General features: G+C 68.0%; 2 protein-coding genes across 4 annotated transcripts; both read right to left on the bottom strand.

The window, feature by feature from the left end:
* Positions 1 to 6186: 6186 nt before the first annotated feature.
* TEDC1 (tubulin epsilon and delta complex 1) lies at positions 6187 to 14488 on the bottom strand (the record flags this gene model as incomplete). The annotated part of the gene is made up of 8 exons (XM_080809777.1): positions 6187 to 7968; positions 8913 to 9080; positions 9479 to 9565; positions 11791 to 11889; positions 13116 to 13271; positions 13570 to 13772; positions 14164 to 14242; positions 14330 to 14488. The coding sequence occupies 8 exons, from the start codon at positions 14486 to 14488 to the stop codon at positions 7597 to 7599; spliced, it is 1323 nt and encodes a 440-aa protein (XP_080665903.1). The 3' UTR covers positions 6187 to 7596.
* Positions 14489 to 16274: 1786 nt separating this feature from the next.
* On the bottom strand, positions 16275 to 18287 carry CRIP1 (cysteine rich protein 1). Of its 3 annotated transcripts, none has more exons than XM_080807515.1 (5): positions 17695 to 17825; positions 16801 to 16895; positions 16670 to 16727; positions 16503 to 16549; positions 16275 to 16420 (listed from the first exon to the last, which is right to left on the bottom strand). In XM_080807515.1, the coding sequence occupies exons 1-4, from the start codon at positions 17732 to 17734 to the stop codon at positions 16509 to 16511; spliced, it is 234 nt and encodes a 77-aa protein (XP_080663641.1). In that variant the 5' UTR covers positions 17735 to 17825; the 3' UTR covers positions 16275 to 16420; positions 16503 to 16508. The 3 variants fall into 3 exon arrangements, with proteins under 3 accessions (XP_080663641.1, XP_080663639.1, XP_080663640.1); XM_080807513.1 differs by lacking the exon at positions 17695 to 17825 and adding an exon at positions 17010 to 17259 and having other exon boundaries at positions 16278 to 16404; XM_080807514.1 differs by having other exon boundaries at positions 16279 to 16404; positions 17695 to 18287.
* Between the last annotated feature and the right edge of the window lie 5873 nt (positions 18288 to 24160).

Below are 24160 nucleotides of genomic sequence, written 5' to 3'. Positions count from 1 at the left end.
ACCGAAGGACCGAACGCTGTGCTCTAACCCCGCGCGAACTCGCGAGGCCGGCGTGCGCTCGTGAGCGTCGCCGGGGAGGAACCTGCGGGTGCTTCCCCCCGAGCGGTGAAAATCAGTGGCAGCGCCTGCCGGGCACACGGGCCTCGTGGGCTTCCCGGCGTGGCGCGCCGAGAAGGCGTAGCGTCCCTCGTGTAATACCCGTGCCCACCAGTCGGGGCACGCGGCGCGGGGCATCCTCCAGGCGGGTCGTGCACGCAGGGAACGGACGGAGGAACATTCCGGATGGAAGACTAGGGAGCCGTGGCCGCCAGACGCACGCAGGAGCCAGGCCCGGTCGTGGAGCCGCGAGGGACGTGGGGAAGTCCGCGTGGCCTCCGCCAGTGAGACCGGGACGCCGGGCCCGGGGCTCCCTCGCTCCGGAGGTGGAGCGGAGGTTACGGAGGAGAAAGGCCTGTGGCTTCGGGAGCACGCGGAGGCCTTCGGGGAACGGGCGTGTGTGGGCCTGCTCTCCGCGGCGAAGCGGCCCACGTGTCCGGACACGGGACCATACGTGCACCGCACCTGTTACACGGGGCACATGCGACGTGCGTGTGGAGACCGAGACACAGGGATCTGCGTGCAGGCACGGAGAAGGTGCGGGCCTCGCTTCTGCAGGATTTTTATTGAAATTATCTCTTAAATGAAATGTAATTCCCATTAACAGAGTAAACAAAAAAATAAGGTTCCATCAACAGACGCAGAAGAGACATTGAAGAGACTTCAGTCACGGCTCGTGATGTAGTAAAAGGACGAGGAGCGGAAGGGGACGTTTTGATCGGACGGGATGCGTCTGCGAGAGCGGGGAGCTCCGTCCGTGAGACGGGAGCGCGCGGCGGCGGCGGGAGCGGCTCGGCGGGGTGCCGGAAGCTTCTCTCGAGGGGAGTTAGAGCTGCAGATCCAGAAACGAGACCATCAGGACTCGTTGCAGGGGACGCCCGGGTGCTCAGAGGAAGTCCAGAGCCCCGAGGGGAAGGTCCGCGGTCCGTGCACGAGCCGAGCGAGGCCGCCTTTGCCCGTGTGTGTGCAGAAGCCCGTGGCTTCCAGCAGAGTCGGAAAGTACGTGTGTCCGTGCACACACGTGTACGCTGCAGGCGTGCACGCGCTCGTGCGATGCCTCTGTCCCGAGGCAAGTTCGCAAGTTCCACGTGAGCGGGTGGGGATGGGTCGTAACCCGGAAGGATCGGGAAGATGACGCTGTCGCGTCCATGTCGTGCCGACCAGAAGCCAACAGTTCTTCCCGGTATCTTACGAACATTATGAAATGAGTCGGGAAGCGCAAAGGGCTGAGAAGGCTCCAAACCTCGGTGAAGGGGGCAGCTGGGAGGCACCGTCGGTGAAGCGTCCGACTCTTGATCTCAGGGGCGTGAGTTCAAGCCCTGCGGTGGGCTCCACGCCGTGGACCCTGCTTAGAGAAAACCACCACAAGGAAACCTTCATGGGGTGGGGCAGGACGACAGACGGCGGAGACCGGTCGCGGGGCTGGAGTCATTACCCCGCGTGGTATTCACGGAGAGTGGGGGGGAGAGCACGGCAGCGGGGGCGGGGGGGGGGAGGAGCGGGTACCACCCGGACCCAAGACCCACCGGGCCGGTGAGAAGGCCGACCGCCGACGGGAAGAGGGACAGAGCGCGGAGAGCCTGCGCCTGCGGTACGCCGAAAGACTTCCCGGGGGGTGGGGGGCACATGGGGGGAAACGCAAACGGGCACTTCCCAGAGGGTCAGGCACGAGATGGCCAGCGTGTCTCGCCATCGGCGGGGCCGCAGTGAGCCCCCAGGATACAGCACGGGGCTCGGCTGCCGGGCCCAGGCTCCCGCTGCGGGGGGAGGGCTGCCCGCTGTGTGCCCACGAGCCACCGATGGCCACAGAAGTTGCCGGAAACGGCAGACAGCCCCACGTGCCCCGGAACAGAGGAGGCCGAGGAGCTGAGGGCGTCCCCACGCTGCGTTCCGTGCAGCGGTGAGGACGATGGCCACGTGCGTGAGCGTGACGTTCACAGACACATCTCTGGGGGAGAAGCCCGGCCCGGGACACACCCCCTGGGACCTCGGGAAGCTCAGGAACAGGACGGAGCTAAGTTACAGCACTGACGGGCGCGCTTGGATGTCAGCCCCGCGGGAAAGCGCTCCAGCTCCGCGGACCGTGGTCGACGCCCTCCCCCTGCCCCGGGGGCGTCCACGGAGCTCCGCACCAAGTACTTGCTGCCTTCTGTCCGCGTATCGGCCGTCGTCCCCGGTGGAGCGCTGCAAGGGGAAATTAACAAAAAATGAAAGATGACGATGAATAAAACGTTTTCTAGAAGAGTCTGTTTATTCATTTGAGACGAGGCGGGGAGAGCACAAGCAGGGCAGCGGCAGGCAGAGGGAGAGGGGGAAGCAGGCTCCCCGCCGAGCAGGGAGCCCCCCACGAGGCTCCATCCCAGGACCCTGAGACCACGACCCCAGCCGAAGGCAGACGCTTCACTGACTGAGCCCCCGGGCGCCCGTGGGTAAAACACTTTTAAGTATGAAAGGAAAATGACTGGGTGCCTGGCCGGCCCAGTGGGAGGACACACAGATCTTGATCTCGGGGTCATGAGTTTGAGCCCTGCGTAGGGGACACAGATTACGTGAACGTAAAATATTTTTTAAAATAATAATAAAGAAAAATAACTGTGAACCCGGAATTTTATATCCAGGCAAGGTTTCCTTCACACGGGGAGCGCAACAGACGTGTTCTCAGGCACAAGGGGGCTCAGGAAGTTTGTCCCAACGGGACTCCTTGAACGTGTGTTTGGACTCAAAGCAGAAACAGGTCTAAGCGACTCCTCCAGAGATACGCACCGTGAGGGTAGCTGCGGTTTTAGTAAAGGCTGTGGTTGCCCTAAAGATGCTCGTAAGAGCGGAGGGCTGAAATCTTGTGCGACACAACGGAGAGTTTGGGAGAACAAAGGACATGAGAACATGCTGAAGCTTTTATTTTGTTGAAAAAGGTAGAAATACAGGTGAGTGTACAGAAGTCGTCGGTCGGGGTGGGACGCCGGGCTGGTCGGGTCCGTGGAGCCGCACTCTTAGTCTCGGGGCTCTGAGCTCGAGCCCCACGCTGGACGCAGACACTGCTTGAAAATAACATCTTTTTTAAAAAGTCGTCTGTAAATAAACATGAGAACAGCTTTTAAGTTCAGGGCAACTTCCATGGGAACAAATGGTGTGTGATGCGTGAACCACAGCAGAAAACCAGACCCACCCAGCGGGGAGCAGGAAGCAAGAAGAGGGAGGAGACGAGCAAAAGTAACGGAAGATAAACGTAAAGTGCAGAGAAGAGCCCTAATACGACGTGGTTGCAACAAGTGCGCAGCTGGGCTCCCGGGGGCCCGAGTGGGCTGAGCGTCTGCCCTCGGCTCAGGTCGTGATCAATGAAACCGTGGCCACCACGGAGGTGGTCTACCCCCGCAGTGACAGGCATCACGTCTCTTCACCGGGAGCCTCTCCTGCCGGTGCCGGCCATGGGATAGACGGGACTGAACTTGGAGGACGTGCCCCATCGGGGAGGAAAGGGCGCTTCCGGGCCGAGGTGGCCTTGGGAAGTGGCTCACCGCGTAGCAAACCAGACAACACCCGTGGGGTGACTCTGATGTCGGAAGACGTGGGCGTAAAGGAAAAACCCGAGAGCAGGAAAGGGGCGAGAATGTGACGTGCAGAGGCAGCGTGTCCCCAGACGCTCGCCGTCGGAACCGAGGAGCCACAGGATGCCCCATGTGGTGAAAGCAGGATCAGAAGTCTCCGCTCGGCAAAGGGCAAGTGCGAGCAGGTGTCTACCAGAGACGGAGTGGGGAAGCCGGTTAGCGCGGTCCGCGCGGGGCGGGCGGTGCGGGCACGCGTGACTGCAGGGCGGGGCGGGCGGTCCTCTTTAAGGGAGGAAGTCCCGACACCTGCCCCCGCGAGGCTGAACGGCGGGGACGTCGCACAGACTGACCTCAGCCACTCACGGGAGGACAGACACCCTGTGACCCCTCACTGGACATCCCTAGAGGAGTCCGTCCGCACAGACACAGTGGGCCGGGGCGCCGGGGGCCAGGCGAGGGCACGGAGCACGCATGGGGCCAGAGTGGCCCTCGGGGAAGATGGGAAGTTTCCAGAGATCTACTTCACAACGGCGTGGCTGTGCACAACAGGCCTGACCCATACACTTGGAAGTGGTTAAGACAGTAAACTTCATGTTACTTTTTACCATCAAAAGTTAAAAACTGGGGGTGCCTGGGTGGCTCAGTGGGTTAAAGCCTCTGCCTTTGGCTCAGGTCACGGTCTCAGGGTCCTGGGATCGAGCCCCGCGTCGGGCTCTCTGCTCAGCAGGGAGCCTGCTTCCCCCACTCTCTCTGCCTGCCTCTCTGCCTACTTGTGATCTCTGTCTGTCCAATAAATAAATAAAATCTTTAAGAAATTAAAAACTGTCCCCAGAAGGGGAGGGGACAAATCTTGGGTGTAACAAACAGTAACCCGGGGAACCAGACGGGAAAACGAGAGCCAACAGCTCCTGCGCCACAGACCCCGTCCCCGAGCCCGCCGGAGCCCCTCCACCACGTCTTCAGGACCCCAGCACGCCTCACCCCTCCCCGAGGCCTCTCTCAGTGCTGCTCCCCCACACACAGACCCTGTTTCCTCTGTCTGACCACCCTCCGGGGCCACTCAGTGCCTGTCCTCCAAGTCTCTGACCACCACCCTCTCTGACCCCTGACCCCCCGTCCCGAGGCACGGCCGCCCTGCTTGTGGGGTTTAGTCTCCGCAGTCCGGGGCAGTGTCAGCCCTGGTTGGTGGATGAGTGGGCAATAGGCAGCTCAGCCAAAAAGGGGCAGACACGGGAGGACGGCGACTGGCCACACTCAGTGCCCAAGATCCAGTAGGGGACACGGGAGTGTGGGGACCCGTGCAGGGCTGGGGGCCACAGCCGAAGGGCAGGACCTGGGGCAGGGGGTGGCTGTGGACCAACCACCAGCTGTGTCCCTCCAACCAGACTTCCCTAAGTGCCGCTGAGAAGCGTCCCATTGCCGGAGTCTGACCTTTAGCAGGACCCTGGGAGCGTCCAGCAGGTGTCCCCCCAGAGGTGTGCTGACCAGCCGGCGGCCCAGCCCAGCACACCCCCAAGCCCAGGCCTGGCCACGGTCGACCAGCAGTGTGAGGAGGCCCTGAACCAAGGGGACGGGAAACCGGCCGGTGGACCTGGTGCGGGGCTCGCCCAGAGGTCCTGCCGGCCGTGTTCGGTTCAACAGCTGAAGGGGCCAGCGTCGGCACGGCAGCCTGTCACTGCTCCTGCTCTGTCTAAGGGTGTCCTTGCCGGTCACCGTCTGTGAACTGTCTGTCCCTGCTCTTGTGTTCCCGGGAGGCCGGTCACAGGGCCGCCTGCGGTCCACTCCCACTGGCCCAGCTGCTGTGCGGGCTGGACTCTGCAGGTCACGGACCGCTCCCTGTGCTGGGTCAAGGCCACACCCCCCTGCCCTCCGCCGGCCCTGTGTCCCCTGCAGGCCCGGACACCTTAGGACCCCGATTCCTCTTCTCCGGGGCTCCTGCCTCTCTCTCCTCCACACGTCCTCACAGGTTACGACGTCACGGGGGCTTCTACTGCGGCGCATCTCCCCTTGTCTCTCTGGGGCCCTCGGAGAAGCAGGTCGGTGGGGGTCATGGAGTGCGGTGTCTTCGCCTCCCACAGCTGCACGGACCTTCACATCTCCCTGGGGAGCCTGGGCTCCCCCTGTGCCGTCCTCACAGACACCTGCCTGCCCAGAGCTGTCCCACTGCCCCCCCGCAGGCCCTCACTCCCCCCACTGCCTTGCCGCCCCCCCGCGGGTCCCCACTGCCCACCGCTGTCTCCCACGGCCCTGCCGCCCCCCACCAGCCCGGCCAGGCCGCCGTGCGTGCGCGAGTTCTGCAGGCCTGCACCTGCTCCAGAGGCCTGCCGTCCCCTCCCTGCAGGGGAGGCGGGGAGTGTCAGCCGGCAGCCCCGGGGGACGGGACGGGCCTGGCCAGTCCTCCCCGACACCTCCCACCAGCCACCTCCCACCAGCCACGGAGCCTGCAGAGCACACCTGCTCGCTTCCCCTGCCCAGACTGGGCCTCTCTGGGCCTGACCCACCCCTCGTGCCCCAGCGTCAACAGCAAAGTCGCACAGACACGCGTGGGGTTTCGAGCGGGCTTGTATTGGGTCCACAGATCAGTCTGACCAAGGGCAGCCCCGCAGAACTGAGCATGCCCCTGGCTTCCACACGTCGAGCTCCCGAGGGCCCACGGGGGTCCCGGCTCAAGGGCAGTCCCCAGAAGGCAGGGAGCTTTGAGTGGGCTTGCTTCCCAGATGAGGAGGGTCCCGCCGGTGGTCCGGACGGCTGAGGGCGTGGCAGGCAGAGGGGTCGGCTGCAGGGAGTCCAAAAGGGACTCTGCACGTTCAGAGGACGGCGGGCAGAGGGTTGAGGCCCCGGGAGCCCTGGACCACAGCTGGAGCTCTGACAAGGAGCTGGGAGGGGGGCTGTGGTTGGGAGGGAAGGACCCCAGGCCCAGAGACTGCATGGGCCAGGCCTGTGAGGAGAGGGTCAGGGATGCCCTCCCGACTAGTCTGCCCGGTCTGACCAGTGCAGAGGGAGCACCGGGGTGTCCCCCCAAGGGATGGGGGCCGGGTCAGGGGGGCCGAGACCAGCGTGGTGCTCCAGCACACCCCCGGCCAAGCAGGCAAAGCCAACGAGAGAATGTTCCGTGGGGACCCAGGCTGTGAAAGCGTCCCCGGGCCCGACCCGGCCGGCAGCCCACAGGCCCCTGCACCTGCCCGGCAGCGGGCTGGGGTTCAGCTGTCGCGCGCTGAGAGAGGCAGGACGAGGCCGTCTGTGCCTGCTGGGTGAGGGGTGCAGAGAGGCTGAGCCCCTGGGACGGAGGGGGGCCTGTTCCGGAGGGCTAGGGGCACATCACCCAGACAGATGCCTCTTTGTCAGGGCCGAGCCCAGCTCCCCGAACAGTCCCCCGAACAAAGCCCCCTCTGTCCACAGTGGCCTCCCCCTCACCCCCAGCACCGCCCCCAGGAAAGGAACAGCATCCCCCACCCCCAGGCTCCCGGCCAGCATCCCTGCCCAACACACACGCACACACACCAGGCCCGGGCACAAGGTGGGACGGCGGTGGGGGCCCAGGACGCAGTGTGGATGGGACATCCAGGGCTGTCCCCTTCCCCAGGACCCTGAGGCCCAGTCCATGCTTCAGGCCGTGCCTGACCCTCCAGCTCCAGGGCAGCCCAGGACCAGCCCTCCTTTGGCCCCCACTACCCAGGGTCCCGTTCCCTGGGCCTGAGCACAGACCTGACCCTCCCCAGACAGGAACCTGGAGGGCTGGCTGAGGGGGGACCAGGACAGGGCCTCACTCCTGCAGGGAGGCCTCTACAACTTACTTCTGCATACTCTCTTGATCCTGAACGCCCACAGACACCTGTCATGGCTGCCTCCGGTGTGCCCCAAAGCAGGGATGGGCCAGGGCTCAGGGCAAGCACCCCAGGGGGTCGCGTCGGCAGCATCCCTGGGGCCGCCCGGAAACCTGCTCCTCCGAGGCTCCTCAGGGCGTCAGGGCCGGTGCCCCTCCAGCAGGACACGCCCTCGGGCCCTCAGCGACCGGCGGCAGGATCCAGATGAGGCCGGGCTCGGCTCCCGCCAGCCTGGCCAGCTCCTGCCGACACCGTGTCTGCAGCCGGCCCAGCGCGGTCTCCAGGCGGCTTTCCCGGATCCTCAGCGCCCCAGTCAGCTCAGCAGCCCGCAGGCCTGGGCCCTCCACGGCGCCGGCGTCCCTCTTCACCAGCCTGCAGGGCCTGTGGGGCCGCGCCGGGGCCCCACCTTGATCCCAGGCCCGCTGAAGAGCTGCCAGGTCCCGTCCCACAGCCTCCTGTGTGGCCCGCTGCGCAGTGCTCCACTCCGGCCCCCAGCCTCCAGCCTGCACAGGGGGACGGGGGAGGGGGGAGGTCCTGAGGCGGGGGCAGCCACCCCCTGCCCAGGTCACAGCCTTTGGGCCCCCTCGGCCCCAGCACCCACCCCCAGCAACGCCCTGAGAAGGGCTGACAGCCCAGATCCGACAGCTCCTGGGAAGGTGGCCAACCACAGTGCCGGCCCCTCCAGCCCTAACGTCTCCCTCAAGGAGCACCTGAGCCCTGAGCCCGTGGAGGGGCCCCGGGGACAGGGCCGGCAGCTGCAGGCCCGACCCACTCCACAGACCGCCAAGGCCCCCTCGGCCCGTTCAGAGCCGAGCACAGACCCCCGACCCACCTACCCCCGGCCCGACCCACCACGCCAGGGTGAGTGTCAGCCTCCCACACCCACTGTCCTCTGCTGAATCGGCCTCCCCCGTGCCCAGGGCTCCCAGGATGGGGAGCGTGCAGCGGGCCGGCCCAAGGGGACACTGCCTGTGGAGGCCACCTCTGACCCTCCAGGCGGGCCCATCCCAGAGGCTCTGTGGGGTGGGGGACTGAGAAGAGGCTGTGTCCCCAAGGCGCGGCCCTCAGTGGGCTCTGGTCCGAAGCCTCACGCGGTGGCAGACAGCTTGTGAGACGCGCGTGTGAGCACCGACCGTGCTCCAGCGGCCACCACAGCAGAGGGCAAAGGGCCGCGGGCTGCTCCTCACGCGGCCCTACAGGCTTTGGGGGAAACTGGGCCCACGAGTCCCACCAAGACGCTTCAGGAACCATGAAGGGACCGTGGCTGGCCCGGCTCGTGGAGAGCACTGCCGCACGCGGACGGGCCCGCGGCTGGGGCTGGGACAGCGGGGCGCCTCCGGCCACCACCCTCCGGGGCTGCTGCAGTCTGCCCGGCCTCCCAGCCTTCAACCACATGAGTTCCACGAGGGCTGTGTAACCGCACCCCGTGCCCGCCCCAAGCCCCCACCTTGGCCTCCCAGGCGGCCCGCCGGGGCTCCACAGCCGCCCGCAGCTCCTCATGCAGGCCGTGCAGCTCCCGGGCCGCCAGCTCCAACTCGCCAGGCCCCGACGCGGGGTCCCTGGGCAGAAACGTGGCCGGTGAGGCCTCCGGGGGGCAGCTGCCCAGGACCGTGTCCTGCAGAGAGAGACCCAAGTAAGAGGCAGGCAGTGAGCCCAGGCCTCGTAAGCACAGCCCCAGCCCACAGCCAATGGGGACAGAAGGCGCAGAGGCCTGGGGGCAGCGGCCTCCCCACACCCCTCCCCCAGACAGCCACCCATCATGCCCGCAGGCCGCGAGGCCAGGGAGGCCCAAAGGCCGGACTGGTGGAAGGCTAGCCCCCTGAGGGCAGGTGATGGGACAGACAGACATCTCGGAAGGCCCCCGACTCAGGGCAAGCCGGGTCCTAACACCAGCTGCGTGGCTGGGCATGTATGTGGCCTCCCGTCTCCTCCCGTCTGGGAAGAACACAGCGGACCGCCCCGCCCCGGGCAGCTGTGGTCAAGGCTCAGGGCAGGGAGGGGAGGCAGGCGCACCATCCACCGCCAGAAGACCAGCTCCTGACGCCGCCACTCCAGGGCGGCCTCCAGGCGCGCGTTCTCACTCTCCAGCCTCTGAAGCAGCTGCAAAGCAAACCATAAACCGTGGCCGGGTCAGAACCCCGCTGGGACCCCCAGCACCGGCCACACAACCATCCTGCCCACCGGTCTCTTCCGCCCCCAAGCCAGTCACTCCCATCAGCCACCTGCCCCGCAGGACAGCCCCACTGCCAGGGACCACCAGGCCAACCACACCTGTGGGCCCCACGCTGGCCCCAAAGGTGGGCCCCCACAGGGCCAGGCGCTGACAACAAGGACCTTCGACTCGGGACCTCTGCCCCACGCCCTCACTAACTGGGGGCTGCACCCCAGACGTGGGCAGAGGAGGAAGGCCCAGGGTGGGGAGACTGCCAGGCTTTCGGGAAGGGAACCCTTCCTGGGGGAACCCCCCCACCCCACCTGGCTCAGCCCCAAACCTGCAGACCCCACCCAGACACGGGGGTCCCGGGATGGCCACGTGTTCTAGCTCCCGCCAGTCCCACCACCGGAAGGCCCACTCAGCCCTGCGGAGGTCCAGTGCAGGCCTCCCCCAGCCCCGCTCGGTGCCCCCATCTCCCCCACCCCACCCCCCACCGGCCACCCCCACCAGGAAGCCACAGGCTCCTTCCTGCTACGACTCCTCTGTGAACGCAGCAGCCAGCACTGGCCACAGGCACTGCTCCTTCTAGAAGACAGAGATGCTGGGCTTCCAGCAGCATGTTCTGGGGCCAAGACAGAGAGCCAGCTAGGAGCTCTGCCAAACCACCACACCCTGCACAACAGGCACGCGTGGCTCGGAGGCTCACCGACAGAGAGAACCACCCGTGGGTCTAAGGGAGCACAGCCTGGAAGCACGGAGACACGGGGAGGGTGCAGGCCGGACGCGAGCATGCGCACAGTTCGGGTCCCCGCGTGCTCCCCTCCTCCCCGGCTTCAGGAAAGGGGGCAGCAAGGCCCCTCTGCCCTCCGACTTTCAGGCCCAGTGCTAGAGCCTCCTGACAGCCCCCACCCCCCTGCTCCACCCTCCTGCCCTGCGGCCGGACACCAGGCCACGAGAAGGCTGCGGCCCCAGCCGGGAAGCAGGCGTGCTCACTGCCCAGCTAGTCCGCAGCACGCCTGGCCTCGCGCAGCAACCGTAGATCGCTCCAGAAGCTTCTGGGACCCGTCCCAAGAGTGCAGGCCCTTTGGGTACGCTGGCCCAGGTTTCTGCCAGCTCCCCCTCCAGAAACCTTGGAAGGAAGCCAACCGTGACCCCCATCCACCGCACGCCGTCTGCAGTCCTGCGGCACCAACACAGCCCAGCCTCAGAGGCGAGGGGGAGCCCCACAGGCCCCCACACCACAGAGGCCGGAGCCCCAGGCAACACCTGCCTGGGGCTGGTGCAGCTTCTGCTCTGCTCCAGCCTGGGGGCGGGGGGCCCCAAGGGCAGGAAGCCTGGGCCTCGCTGAGTCACCCATAGAAGGGGACATAGCCAAGGGCACCTGGGGTCACCGAGACACTGCCTCTGCACCTCCAGGGACCAGTGCAGCCCTGCCTGAGCAGGGCCAGCCAGGGACTGGCCGGGGACGCAGGCCTGGCAGACATCCCAGGTGGCTACCCCAACCCCACAAAAGGGAGCACATGACTCCAGAGCTGGGATCTGCGGGACCTGGAAAGAGGGGCCACTCCAGACCTGAGCCTCCGCCCTCCTGTCTGGCCAAGTGTCCCCCAGGCTGGACAGTGCCAAGTGCCGGAGCCCAGCCCTCAAGCGACAGCCAGCCCTGGGCCTGTCCCAGGACACCCTGGACATGCAGCCCAAGGGAAGGAGACGACCATGACAGAATGCGGTCTCCTGAAAAGAAACTCCGCAGAGTGTGGGGCATGCTAGACCACCCTCCTCCCACCACCTCAATTGCCAGATGACCCCTCCATGCACTCCAGGCACCTGTACCACGAGCTTGAACCCTTGAGCAGTCTTCCTTAATTCCAGAGCCCCCCCCCCACCCAGCTGCCAGCTCAGCCTAGACACCTGTGCCCCTGGGGCCCTAACCACGCCCAGCCACATGTACACACAGCAGCTGGTCCAGATCCCTGCACCACGGGCCAGTCTAGGGAGCTGGGGAAGGCCTTGAGGACATTCCTGTCCCCCACACCAGCAAGATGGTGACTTGGGCAATCACCCAGGCTCAAAGCTGGGCAGCTGGGTCCTCCTTCTCAGTCCCTCCCCACCTCAGCCCCCCGCCACCTCACTTCTTTCCAGTTCTACGGCACCAACACACACCAGCCCTCACCTGCCGGCCGCCCTCTGGGTCCCTGAGCAGCTCGGTCTCAGCAACAGACAGGTGGCCAAGGCTGCGGTCACTGTGGCAGCCGCGGGTATAGGAGTGGATCTGAAACAGGCAGCGCAAACCCCAGGTGAGCAGGAAGGGGTGCTTCTCCAAGCGCCGAGCGAGGTTTTTGGAGCCTCCCTTACAGGCAAGGAAGCGGGCCACACCTTGCCAAGGCGCTCCGGGGCAGGCCAGGGTCAGGCTCAGGACAGTAGTCGGCACTGCCGCGGCGCTGGCCCAAGGCCCTCCAGGAGGTCCCTGCGGCGGGCGGGGGGGGGGGGGGGAGGGAGGGGCCACTGGTCGGTCCGGCCTACAGCTTCCCCATCCCACACAGTCCCGGGGGTCCGGTGGGGATGGAATGGGGCACCCCTGCTTCTCCCTCAGCTCATCAACTGCCAGGTCCATGTGGCGGAAGAAACAGCCTGTGGACAGGCTAGGTGGTCCGGTGGAGCCAGTGCCGGGGACACAGAGCGACTGTTCGGGTCTGGGGGGCAGGGAAGGCTTCCCGGCAAGGTGAGACCAGAAGGCATCACAGAGCTTAACAGGTAGCCGTGCACCAGCCAGGACAAGCAAGCAGAGCTTGAGCCAAGCAAGAGAGACACAGGGTCCAAGAAGGACTGAAGGAGCAAAAGGTCTCCTGCAGGGGTGCAGAGGTGCACGGGTGTGGGGTGCACAGGTCCAGGGTGCAGAGGTACAGAGTGGGGGGCCCAGCACGGAGGAGCCCTATGCGGGTGGGAGTCCGAGCCTCCCTGCCCAGCCACCTCTCAACCTGGACTTTGTACTACACCTGTAAAAGGGACCTGTGCCCCCACAGCTGTACCATACCCGCCCTCAGGAACCCTAAAGAAGCTGCCCACTGCCCATCAGCCTACACCCAGGATGTGGGAGAAGGAAGGGGTACCTTGGTTCCAGAAACAGGCCCAGGCAGGAGCGGCTCCCCCAGGGCCCAGAACCCATTTCTTCTCAGAGACAGAGCCTGAGGGCTCTGATGACTTCTGGAACCAGGAAAACCAACCCCACAGGCTCCCCGCTCCACTGACTCACTGCCCCAGGGATGCCCAACTCCACCTGCCCTAGGCCCCTCCTGGGCCACCTGGAGCCCTGGGCTCAGGTTCTGGGCCACTGCAGGGCAGTGCCCAGCGGGTCAGCTCCCCGCCAGGCCTGGGCTCCACGCAGCCCAAGGCCAGGCTCCAGACTGGACGGACAGGCCTCGGGCAGAGAGAGACGGCCAACAGCCTGTAGCACAGAGAGTAAGTGCCCCTGGGTAGACAGTGCTCAGGGGACAATACCTTGCTCAGAAGGGCACACTGCTCCTGCTGGCTGGTGATCAGGTCTCGCCACCGGAACCGCAACTTTCCCACCAGCCATTGCAAGTGGCGTATGTCCACAGGGCCATCTGCTTCCTGGCAGGGTGCCGGTGGGCCAGGACTGGCCAGGGCTTCATACTGAAGAGGGCACAAGGGTCACACCCTGCTCCCATATTCCCTGTGGAGACCCCAAGGGAGACAGAAAAAAAGAGGCTCCTGGAGGGAGAGCCATGGGCCCCCAGGGCTGCCAAGAGGAGACGTGGGGGTCACACCCTATGAGCACACAGGCCACCCTGCCCAGAAGGAGGGCCAGGGGAGGAGGCGGGAGCAGGGAGGGGCAATGCGGACCCTCACAGGGCCGACCGGAGGGCTGGGCCAGGCCGCACCCAGGCTGCCCGCCATCCCCCAGTCCCATGCCCCCTCCGGGCATACGCACCTGACACAGGGGTATCTCATCGCCCAGCCACACGCGAGTCTGGGCCAGCAGGTGTTCCAGCAGGGGCCCGCGGGCCAGCAGCCAGGCCAGCGCCAGCAGAAGCTCACGGCTGCCCTGGGAGCCGTCCTCGGGGAGCTGTGCCAGCACCCGCCTGGGGTAGCCCTGGGAGCACAGCGCTGACTTCACCAGGCGGACTTGGGCCCCTAGGGATGGAGGACCGCCTGCTCAGGGGGCCGCCCACGGGGAGACCCGGCACCACCCCCAAGAAGAGGCCACGTTTGGAGGGAACGATCCGGACTCGCACGGTGAGGGGAATAGGGCTAATGGGGGCGGGGCTCATGAGGCGGGCGGGGCTTTGCACGAGCAGGTGGAGGGGGCGGGGCCGGGGCCCGTAGGGGCGGGCTCTTACCAGGGAGGCGGGGCTAACCGGGCGGGGGCTTTACAGGCGGCGGGCCCAGGCACAGGGTCTGTGGGAGGATAGAGCCAGCCCTCGGGGGCGTGGCTCACTTGGGGGCGGGGCCAAGCGGGGCGGGGCTGCGCGAGCAGGCGGCCCTGCGGCGAGTGGGCGGGCCTTACGGGGAAGGCGGGGCTTACCGAGGGCCGGGGAGGCCCGGGCGCCGGCGGCCGGCGGCGGCGAGAGCACGCGGAAGAGCAGCTGCCAGAGCGCCGGGGCCTGGGGGGACCAAAGAGCGGCGTCCAGCGGGGCCGGCCGCCTCCCTGCGTCCGCCCGGGCCCCCGCCCCCCGGCCCCCGGGCCTCACCGCCTCCGGACGGTCGAACTTGGCGCGGCGGAAGATCTCGGGGCTGGGCCCGGCGGGCAGCGTCTGACTCAGCGCGGCGATGGCCTCGGGCAGGGCCCCGACCGCGTGCCCCCGGCCCCCCCGGCGCCGCCCCCGCCCCCGCCCCAGCCCCCGCCCCATGCAGCCGGCTTCCCTCGGATCGCGCGCCGCGGCCGCCGCGCGGGGCCGTCGCCCGGCCCCCGAGCGGGCGGGGACACGCCTCCAGCGCCGGCCCAATGAACGGCACCGGGGCCTTTGAGTGACGTCTGTCCTGCCCAGTGCGGAGGCCGTTCCTGGGCGGCACGGGCCAATTGACGCCGAGAGCTCCGCGGGGTCCCCCCTGCGGCCCAATCGCGCGGACCCGCCTCGCTCAGGCCCCGCCCCCCAGCGCCCCGCCCCTCCCCGCGCCAGAGGCCGCGGAGCAACCGCCCGTGCGTCCGCGGCGGCGCGCGCCGGAGCCCGGCAGCGCGCACGGACGCCCCGGCGCGGGCAGGGAGGCGGCGCGCGTCCGCCCCGGACGGCAGCGCCCCCGCCTGCAGAGCCCCGCGCCTCGGCCAGAGCCGGCGGCCCGCGCGGGCCGGTTCCGAACGGGCGGCGGGTAAATCCCACCTCCGCGCGCCGGCCGTGGCCACGCCTGCAAGGACGCGCGTCCGGGCGGGGCCCGGCGCCCCCACCGCGGTCCCCACCTTCGCCCGCCCCCGGCTCCGGCACCGCCGGCTCCTACGGGGAGGCCCCGGTCCCCGCCTCCAGCCCCCCCTTCAGCTCGGCCCGGCCTGGTCCCCGCAGGCCGCTCTGCCGACGCCAGAGTCAAGACCACAGTCCTGACCCACCCGCTCTGGCCGCCGGCGATCGGCGCCGCACTCGTCCCGGCTGCGAGCTACCCCCAGGCCCCAGAACGCGGAGGAGGCAGGAGCCTCCGCGCCTCGTTCGGCGCTGCCCCTCCCGGCACTTGGTGCAGCTTTTCCTGCGCACCCGGACTCCGCGCTCTGGCGCGACGCCCCCAGCCCCCACCCTCCCTGGGTCCGCTGGGAAACCCGCGCCTCACCTTGGCACCGTCTGTTCCCTCCCACCCGGTCCTCCAAACGAACCGTGGCTCCCACCTCCTGGAGTTCTGCAAGCCACCCAATAACCTTCCCCCGCCCTACAGGTGGCCCTTGAGGACCCCCCCACAACAGACTGTCCAGCTCAGGCCTGCAAAACCCTGGAGAAGGCCGAGGCCTGGGAGGGGTGGCCCTCTGCCGAGTGGCCAGGAGGGAATGGGGAGGGCTCTGGGTGTGGCCAAGTCTGCAGGTACTGCTAGAATTGACATGGGAGCTTCCAGAAAGCCCCCAACTATCCACTGCCCAGACAGTCCTCAAATTCCCCATTTAGTGGCTGGCCACTCGGTCCCGGGCGGAGCGGTGGTGGGGGGGGACAACGAGGGGTGTCTAAGTTCATGCCCCTGCAGGAACATGGCTGGCCTGTTCCATCAGGCGGTGGTAAGGGAGACAAGGGTGGGGCAGGAAGTGGGGAGAGCAGGCAAGGACGCCTCACCACAACTCCCCCAGAGCGTCTCAAAAACGGAACCAGGGTGAGCACAGCTGGTTCACCCTGCGGCCACCACCCACCAGCTCCTAGGCCTTATGGTCCCGCTGACCTGTGGAGCCTCCCTTCGGCCTATCCCACACCCTCCGGAGGCCGCGGCATTTACTGGGCTGGGAGCTAAGAGTGGAGCCACCGTGGGCCCTTCCTGGGTGGCCAGCCACTTGTCTTGTAGAGGAAGCTTCAGGCTGGGAGGCCCCCAGCACAGCACCCCGCGGCGCGGTGAGCCACGAGGCCAGGTGCAGTAGGAAGAGCCGGTGCCCCTGGCATCGCACGGCCGGCGGCAGCGCCCCACCACCACGCCCCCCCACAAGGCCTCTCCCCCTCCTCTGCACACACAGGCAAGGCTTCTGAGTGTTCAACTTTATTGAGGGCGTGGGAGTCGGCAGGGGGGCCCGGGGGCCTGAGGATAAGGCCTGCCGTCAGCCTGGAGGGGCAGTGGCCCGGTGGGCAGCCGGGGACAGTGTTCCCGTGACCTGCGCAGAGAGAGAGCTGAATGCAGACCCAGTGAGCAGTCAGACCTCCCTCAGGAGTGAGGGGACCATCCCGAAGGTCTGACGGTCGGGGCTGGTACCTGGCTTTACTTGAAAGTGTGACTCTCAGCTCCACCCCGCCCAAAACCTGCAGGGAAAAAGGCGGCAGGTTAGGGGTGGCCTGGGGAAGCATACCTTGGGGGCAGGCTAGGGGTGGCCCGGGGAAGCATACCTTGGGGGCAGGCTAGGGGTGGGCGGGGGAGCATACCTTTAGGCCCGAACATGGAGGCGTAGCACGGGTGGTTGCAGTAAGGCTTGCCTTCATGCTGCCGGGAGAAGGGCCGTGAGGGGCTGCCCGCCCTCACCCCGCAGCCCTCCGGCCCTCCAGGCCCCACCTACCTCGGCGTGGCCCCCTGACGTCAGCGTCTTCCCGCATTTCTCACACTTCAGGCAAGGCCGATGCCAATCCTTCCCCAGAGAGGTCACCCGCTCAGCTGCAGAGGCACAGACGGGGCCCCCCACCCAGTGTAAGACCCTGCTCTGGGGTCACAGGGCACAGCCACCCACTCGCAGCAGCCTTCTCCAGTTCCCTCTGCCCTTGGTCTCACCCGGGGCGCCTGGTGGCCCACCCCGGGTCTCAGCCCTGTGCCGCATCAGTGGGGGGCGGGCGCACCTCCAGCCCCCTGGGCCAATCCGGCCAAACACACGGAAGGGGGCGCGGGGTGGTACTGCAGGAGGAGACCCGGAGCGCCGGGGCCGGGGGCATGGGTGACCCGCGGCGCTGTAGCGGGTGGGGCCTGCAGGGCGCCCTTCTCTGGGGCGGAGACGGGACAGACACTTCCCACTTCCTCCCCTGGGTGGGCCCCGGGGCGCGGGACAGGGAGGCGGCAGCCGGTTCCGAGCGCGCCCGGGATCGCTCCCCGGGCGCCGGTTTCCGCGTCTGTTTCTGCTTAGCGATGGGAGGGGCGCGCCGAGGGGGGGGGCGGGAGAGCGGGGGAGACCCAGCGACGGGGACACCTGAAGAAAGGGGGACCGACAGGAGGAGAGCGGGGCGGAGACCCGGAATCGGCCGAGACAGGGCCGTCCGACGCCGGGGTCCTGACCCGCGCACCCAGGCGGTCGCAGGCAGGGCTGAAGTGTCGGCTCTCGGCACGCGGCCCCCCGGCCCCCCGGCGCGCCCGGCCCTCCGGAGAGGCCCGGCCGGGTCGCCCGTGGGCCGCGCTTCCTCGTGGGGGCGGCGCGGGGCGCGCGCTCCCGGCCGGGGCTGGGCTGGGGCAGGCGGGGAACGCTCACCAAAGTACACCTCCTTGTCGCACTTGGGGCACTTAGGCATGGCGGCTGGGGGTCCGGCGCAGACCACTGAGCGGGAGCAGACAGGAGACCGGGACTGGGAGGGTCCCGCCGGGTGCGCGCCTTTCAGGGACCCCAAGACCCCGCCCCCCTGAGACCCGCCCTTCGAGCCCCGCCCCCTGAGTCCTGGCTGTGGACCCGAGGACCTGGGTTCCAGGCCAACCCGCTAAGAAAGGTCGTCTGGTCCACCCCCGCCTCCGGCAGCGCCCGGGCCCGGCCGACCGTCGGCGGGGAGGGGTGGGGGTGTCCGGGGAGCGCGCGGGACCCGTGGGGATGCACTGAAGGGGCGGGGCTCCTCCGGGGCTGCAGCCCCGCCCCTCGCCTGAGGTCTAAGGTCTAGGGAGGGGCTCCCCGGCCGTACCCCAGGCCCCCGACACGTGCCCGAGCCCCCAGGCGTTCGGGAGCCAGGGAGGGGACAGTCAACGCTTAAATGCAAATACATGGAAACCAGCGCGGGCGGACTTCTCCTCGCACACTTGGACCCGACCCCGTCCCAGACAGAGGGTTGGAGATTACCGGGGACGTCTCAGCCCGGTAGTCCCCCAAAAGTCCCCTCCGGCTTTAAGCACACGCGGAGCCAGGAGGCCCGCCGCTCCCCAGTTCCCCACCCCCACGGGACATCCCGGCCTCTTCCGGGCCCCCCATCCCCGCCGCTGCCCGAGAAGACCACGGGACAGCAGCCCGGGGAACTTGGAAGAGGGGACTCCGACACGGGGCGTCCCCTCCCTCCGCGATAACAGGGATCCGTGCGGGGGCGGGGGGCTTTGCCGGGGAAGGGGGAGGCGGCCACGTCCAGGGCATCTCATCTAGGGAGGGCTCCTTATCTCCGCGGGAGCGGCCCGCGCGGGCACGGCGGGAGTGGTTCCCGTCCGCCGCCCAGGGCAAGTGGGGGCCGGTGCCAGGAGGAGACCATCGGACTCCACCCACCCCCGGAGTGGAGGGGCCCAGGGGCCCGGTGGGGTCTCCCATCCTCCTTCTAGCCCAGGCCTGGGTGGGGTCCTGGCCTCCTTGCCCCTCCTTGGAAATCCCTGCTTGTAGGGCCTTGCTTCGACTAACCGTCCTCCCTCCTGGTGTCCTCCCTCCTGGTGACCCGCTGGCCTCTCCCCTCCCTCTCTCCCCGCTGGGGAGGCCCGCCCCTTCCTCTGTGGACCCTTCCCCTCTCCGCTGGTGGCACCGCACCCAGTTTCTTGGCTCCCCCGCCCCTACTCCATGCTCCCTCAGTCCAGGCCGGCCTCCGGGCTCCTCCTGCCCTCCTCCCCTTTGTCCGCGGCCCCTCCCTTCAGCTGCCTCCGGCCTCATCTCCCCCGACACACCCATCTCTCAAAACAAGACCATCCCTGTGCCTGGGCAGGCCGCATCTTCATGGAGGGGGCTGGAGACCATCCTCCAAGAGGTTCCAGGGGCTCCCGGCTTCCCCACAAAGGCACTCAGCCCTGATAGCACCCAGTGCCTCCAACCTCACCCTCTCTAAAGCCCACCTACCCCCATAGTCCCCTTGCCTAGCGCTGGGAGAGGGAAGGGAAGCCATGGGTGACCCCATCCTCCATCCCCCAGGGAGGCCTGGCTTGGGGTGAGTGTGGCCGCTCCAGGGGTCTAAGAGCCAACCCCCCGGGAGGACGGCACACTGGACCCCACGCCCTTATGTCCTGCTCCTCACGCTTCCCTCCACTCACCCCTGCTCCCCGTGACCTCCTTTCTGAGGCCACAGTTCTGCCCCCAGCTGGACTCGGCACAGCAAGCTTTGGGGTCTGCAAGGCTCGCACCACATCCACGAAACTCTTGGTGGCCAGTTGTCCATCGCCCTCAGGAGCTCGGCTGCACACCACGCCCAGGGGGATCCCCAGATTCCCACTCGCGGACACTGGCCTGCTCCAGCCTTGAAGCCTCAGCACTCGCCTCTGGGCCCACCGCCCCCTCTGCCTGGCGCTGGCACACACTGCAGGATGGGTTCTAGAGGTAAGGCCATGAGCCCAACCTCCAGCACGCCCACCCGTCCCTCGGTGTCTTCCTGGCAGGTGACGATGCCGCTGCAGACTGGGGGGGGGGGGGGGGCGTCCTGACTTCTCTGGCCTGGCTCCAGACCAGGGGAAGAGCAGCAGCGTGGAAGGCGGGGTAGACGGGGACACACAGCAGGGGACAGCAGTGTGGACAGGCCAGAGAGGCAGGGGCGGCAGCAGGAGGACAAGGGCCCAAGGCCCAAGACCACTGGTGATGCGGGGGTGGGGTTCTGTCCCAGTGGATCCCGGGGCTCTGGCCACACACACGTTGCACGTACCCCCTTGTACCTTCCTTAGAAGGCCGCCCTGCAGGACAGAGGCCTGAGCTCCAGGGCAGGATGCTGGGCCCCACAGGGGGTGCCTGGCTGCGCCCACGTGTGTCCTGGTGCCCGCGGACTCAACTGTGTCCGAGTGCATTGGTCTGGGTCCCCGTCCAGCCCACACCCCCAGCCCACCTTCAGGCTCCAGGCAGGTGGGGCCTTGAGCCAGCCTTGGCCTCTCCTCCAGCCACCTCACCCCAGGGATGCCCCCCTCACTGTGACTCCAGCCCCGCCCACCATGGGGGAGCCCCCCCCTTTGAAGACTGGGGTGACGAGGTTCCTGCGAGCTTTCCTCGCTGTGGTTCCCTGTTGCCATGGTCACGGGGCTGCAGAATGAGGGGAGGATGCCAAAGGGGGCCAAGGGCCATGTGACTGGCCCTCTGGTTGGTACACAGCACAGTTTTTCCACACACACACACACACACACACTCCCTGGCACCCTCCCAAACCTCCGGCCGCAGACTGGCACGCTCCTCCAGCTCCCCTGAGCGCCCCACCCATCTTGCCTCCCTCAGGCAGCGGGGCCCCCATCAGCCCCCAGACTGTATGTCCAGGTGCACCCCCGGCTCAGGCTTGGCTGGGTACCTGTCGGGGCCCGGAAAGCCTCCCTGGAGACCCGGGCCTCGCCAGCTGCAAGGCCTCCCGCTCCCGTGGACTCGCCTGGCTCCCGAGGCACCAGGGGAGCAGCACTGAGCCGGCCCAGGGGGTCCAGCTGACCGAGAAGACCCAGACCTGCCCTGCCCAGACTTCCACCCCCGCCTCACTCTTCTGGGGGCACCGTTGGCCTTTGTTACCTGAACAAACGGAGGACACAGTGAGGTGGAGCCTCCCCCCGCCTTACCCCCTAGCGCACAAGGGCTGTGTCTGGGGCCCGAGGGACGAAGTGGCCAGGACCAAGGCGCCGAGCAGCTCAGCTGCTTGCCCCAGGCTGTCTTTCTGCTCAGAACGCCCCACCTGGCCCTGGGACAGCACGAGGGCACCCCAGGACCCTGGGAGCTGGGGGAGGCCGCGGTGGGTCTCGGGGCGCCATCCGAGGCCGCCTCCATCTGCTCGTCCTTCCCTCCCACATCCCCACGCCCTGGCCTGTCCGTGCGCCGCCCGGGCCTGGCCGGGGACCCAGATGGGAACCAGGAGGGGCCTGCCCTGCAGGACAACTGCGGAGAGGGCCAGAGGCAGCGCCCCCGCAGTACTCGGGGTCCAGGCACCTGAGAGCCGGCGAAGGCAGGGCTGGACCCCAGTGACCCCTGAGGAATCCACCCGCGGGTCCGGCCACCCACCCGCACTGGCAGGGTTCTGCTGCTGGAACCGGACAGCCCTCCCTGCCCTCCCTCCCTCCGTGGTGTGTGATTCATGCTCTGGCCTCCCCCCACCATTCTCGAAGCCCCCACGCAGTGCCCCAGCCTCCGGGCCCCTTCCTCAATGTGGACAAGCAAGGGAGTGGACAAGCATCAGGTTGTTCCCTCCTAAGGCTGAATGGCCAAACGCCCCAGGGCAACTGCTGGCCTCCCTCTCCAGGGTCCACCCCCTGCCCTTTCCCCAAGCTCAGCTGAGTCATGGACACTCAGACATTCCCAGGGCCTATTTTCAGCAGTTTGTCCCCCGGGACCCCCTGTCTGCTCCGAGGTTCTGCCCCAGAGTGGGACCCCCCGGGACCCCCTGTCTGCTCCGAGGTTCTGCCCCAGAGTGGGACCGCTGGGCCCTTGACGGCCCCTCCTTGGCCCCTCGGACGTTGCACCTTCCCGGAAGGACTCTGCTCCTGTCCACCCGGCCTCACCCAGGACAGGAGAGAGGGCCGCTCCTCTCCTCCTCTCTTGGGAGCAGGACTGGCAGATACAACCTTGAGCTCCTTCTGTCGGCCCTGCCCGGGGTCCACAGTCCGGCCAGATCAGGGCCCCCTCCTCCCCCCGAAGGCTGAGCCTTGTTCCAGGAATCTGTCCTGGGGCCAAAGCCCATGCGGGACTGCCTCAAATTCTAGCAGTTCTCACCAGTCCAGCAGCAGAGCCTTTTCAGGGGCCCTTCCCCCCTCCCCTCACTCCAGGAAGCCAGCCAAGCCCTGTGCTGCCTACACCTGGCTGCCCCTGTCCCCTGCCAGTCTGCACCTGGCCTAGCCCTGACACTCAGCCCCTGGGACCACAGCCAGTGGGCAGTGAGCTGGAGCTTAGACCAGGGACAGGAAGGCGTCCTGTCCCCCTCCACCGGTCCTAAAGAAGTTCAGGGAGGCTGGCCTGAACCTGGGTAGGGTCCTCACAGAGCCTCCATCTGGGGCAGGGGGGCCGCGAGGTGAGGCTGGGTCCCCCTGCAAGGAGCCGGGCTGGGGGTCCAGGACGTGGGAATCCAGGATCTGGACTTTGGGGAAGTGAGGGCAGAGGGAAGGGCCGGGCGGGCTGGCGTCACAGCACACTGGGGACCCCAGCCTGGGCCGCCCTGGCCCGGGTGGGCGGCGGAAGGCACAGGACCTCGGCAGGTCCTGCTTTCCCGAGCTCTAGAAGCCCGGACCCGGGAGGAGGAGGCGCGTCCAGTTGGGGAGCAGGTGGGTGAAGGCAGGCCCGGACGCCGCGGCAGCGCTGGGGTTCTGGACCCGGAAGGAGGCCGTTAGGTGGCGGTCCGGGCCGCCCCACCGACACGCCCACGCCGCGCGCCGGACCGAGGGTGGCGGCGCCGCCCCGGTTTCCATGACAACCGCTGGCAACAAACAAGGCGCGCGTCATCCCCCGCCCGCAGGAAATGGGACGCGCCTCCCCCGCCAGCGCCCGGGGCCGGGGCGCACTGTGTCCCGGGCGGGGCCGGCCCCTCACCCCTGCGCGGCCCCCGCCCCTCACCCCTGCGCGGCCCCCGCCCCTCACCCCTGCGCGGCCGAGCAGCCTTTCGTGCGCTGCGAGGCCGCGGCCGCTCGGGCTCCGGGAAAGGGCGCGCGGCCACCACGGCCGCTCCCCACATAGTTTCCACTGGCGGCTCCCGAGGGAGGGCCCGAGCTGGGCCCTTAACAGCTCCCCACGCCGCAAGGGGCAGGCATTTCCCATCCAACACCGCAGCCAGGGTGGGCAGCCCGTGGTCAGAAACGTCCGCCCCACCGCGGAGTCAGGCCTGGGCGGGAGGTGGGGGTCTTCCGCGGAGCTTGCGCGGAGCGCCGGGGCCTGCCTGAGCCTCCCCTCTGCGGGCGGCGGTCGCTGGCTGCCCCTGGGGTACCTGCCGCGGTGTCCCCCCCCACTGCAGGCCACCTGCCCCTCGCGTGCTGGCTGCACTCCCAGGCTGGCCAGGTGGGAGGAGACACCGCTGCCCACAGTGGGCACAGCTGGACTGGACTGCCTGGGAGGAAGGCGGCCGGGCACTGCTGGACATGGGGGCCAGCCGATGCACCCCCAGGGACACGGATGGCTGCTCGCAGGACAGTGGCCGCAGCACGCAGCTCAGCTGTGTCTGAGCCAGTGGGCTGGAGGGTGGGCCAGGGAGGGGCCTTGCCAGGGGCTGGACCCAGGGAGCTGGTCCTGGGGAGGGGGTACAGGGGCAGGAAGGGCCAGGGTGGGCCGCCCGGGCTCCGCCCCAGCGCCGCGGGGAGGGCAAGGCGCGCCCTCTGGTGGGCTGTCCAGGAGCGGCCGGTGAAGGAAACACACCGTGAGGAGGAGCTCCCAGCAGCAGCCAGGGGGTCCTGCTTCAAAGGGCAGAGCCAGGACCTGGGGAAGGTGACTCATTGTCAGTGCGGACCCAGACCCAGGGACACTGGCCGGGTGGGAGCACCTGGACAGGCGGACTGGAGCCTCAGACCGTCGGCGTTCTGTCCCCCAGCCCCAACCAGTGCTGAAGCAAGGAGACCAGGCCCATCAGACTGCACCCCTCCCCGTCCAAGCTCATTCCTACCCCTCCCCAGCGCCCTGCACTCCTGCAGTGGACGCCCCTCTGGCCACCTACCCCCTGCCCCCCCACCCCCCAGTGCCAGGCCATGAGCTCTTTCCTGAGACTGACCCCTCCCCACCTTGGGAACAGGACCCGCCCCCACCGGAGGCCAGTCCACAGGTGTCCGCGGCATCTGGGGTTGGCACAAGGGCTTGCGGACCCAGATTCACACCCATCTCCCAACCAGAGACAGCGCTCGGC

This window comes from Martes martes, assembly GCF_963455335.1.
Source record: "Martes martes genome assembly, chromosome: 7".
Lineage (NCBI taxonomy): Eukaryota > Metazoa > Chordata > Mammalia > Carnivora > Mustelidae > Martes > Martes martes.
This window is presented reverse-complemented; position numbering and strand designations above follow the sequence as displayed.

What these genes read in the sequence shown, in the direction of transcription:
- CRIP1 (XM_080807513.1), bottom strand. Translation starts at nt 17,055, where the DNA reads ATGCGGCACAGGGCTGAGACCCGGGGTGGGCCACCAGGCGCCCCGG. An exon ending in CGTCAGGGGGCCACGCCGAG is followed by an intron (nt 16,728 to 16,800) that starts GTAGGTGGGGCC and finishes TTCTCCCGGCAG; the next exon opens with CATGAAGGCAAGCCTTACTG. An exon ending in CTCCATGTTCGGGCCTAAAG is followed by an intron (nt 16,550 to 16,669) that starts GTATGCTCCCCC and finishes TTTTCCCTGCAG; the next exon opens with GTTTTGGGCGGGGTGGAGCT.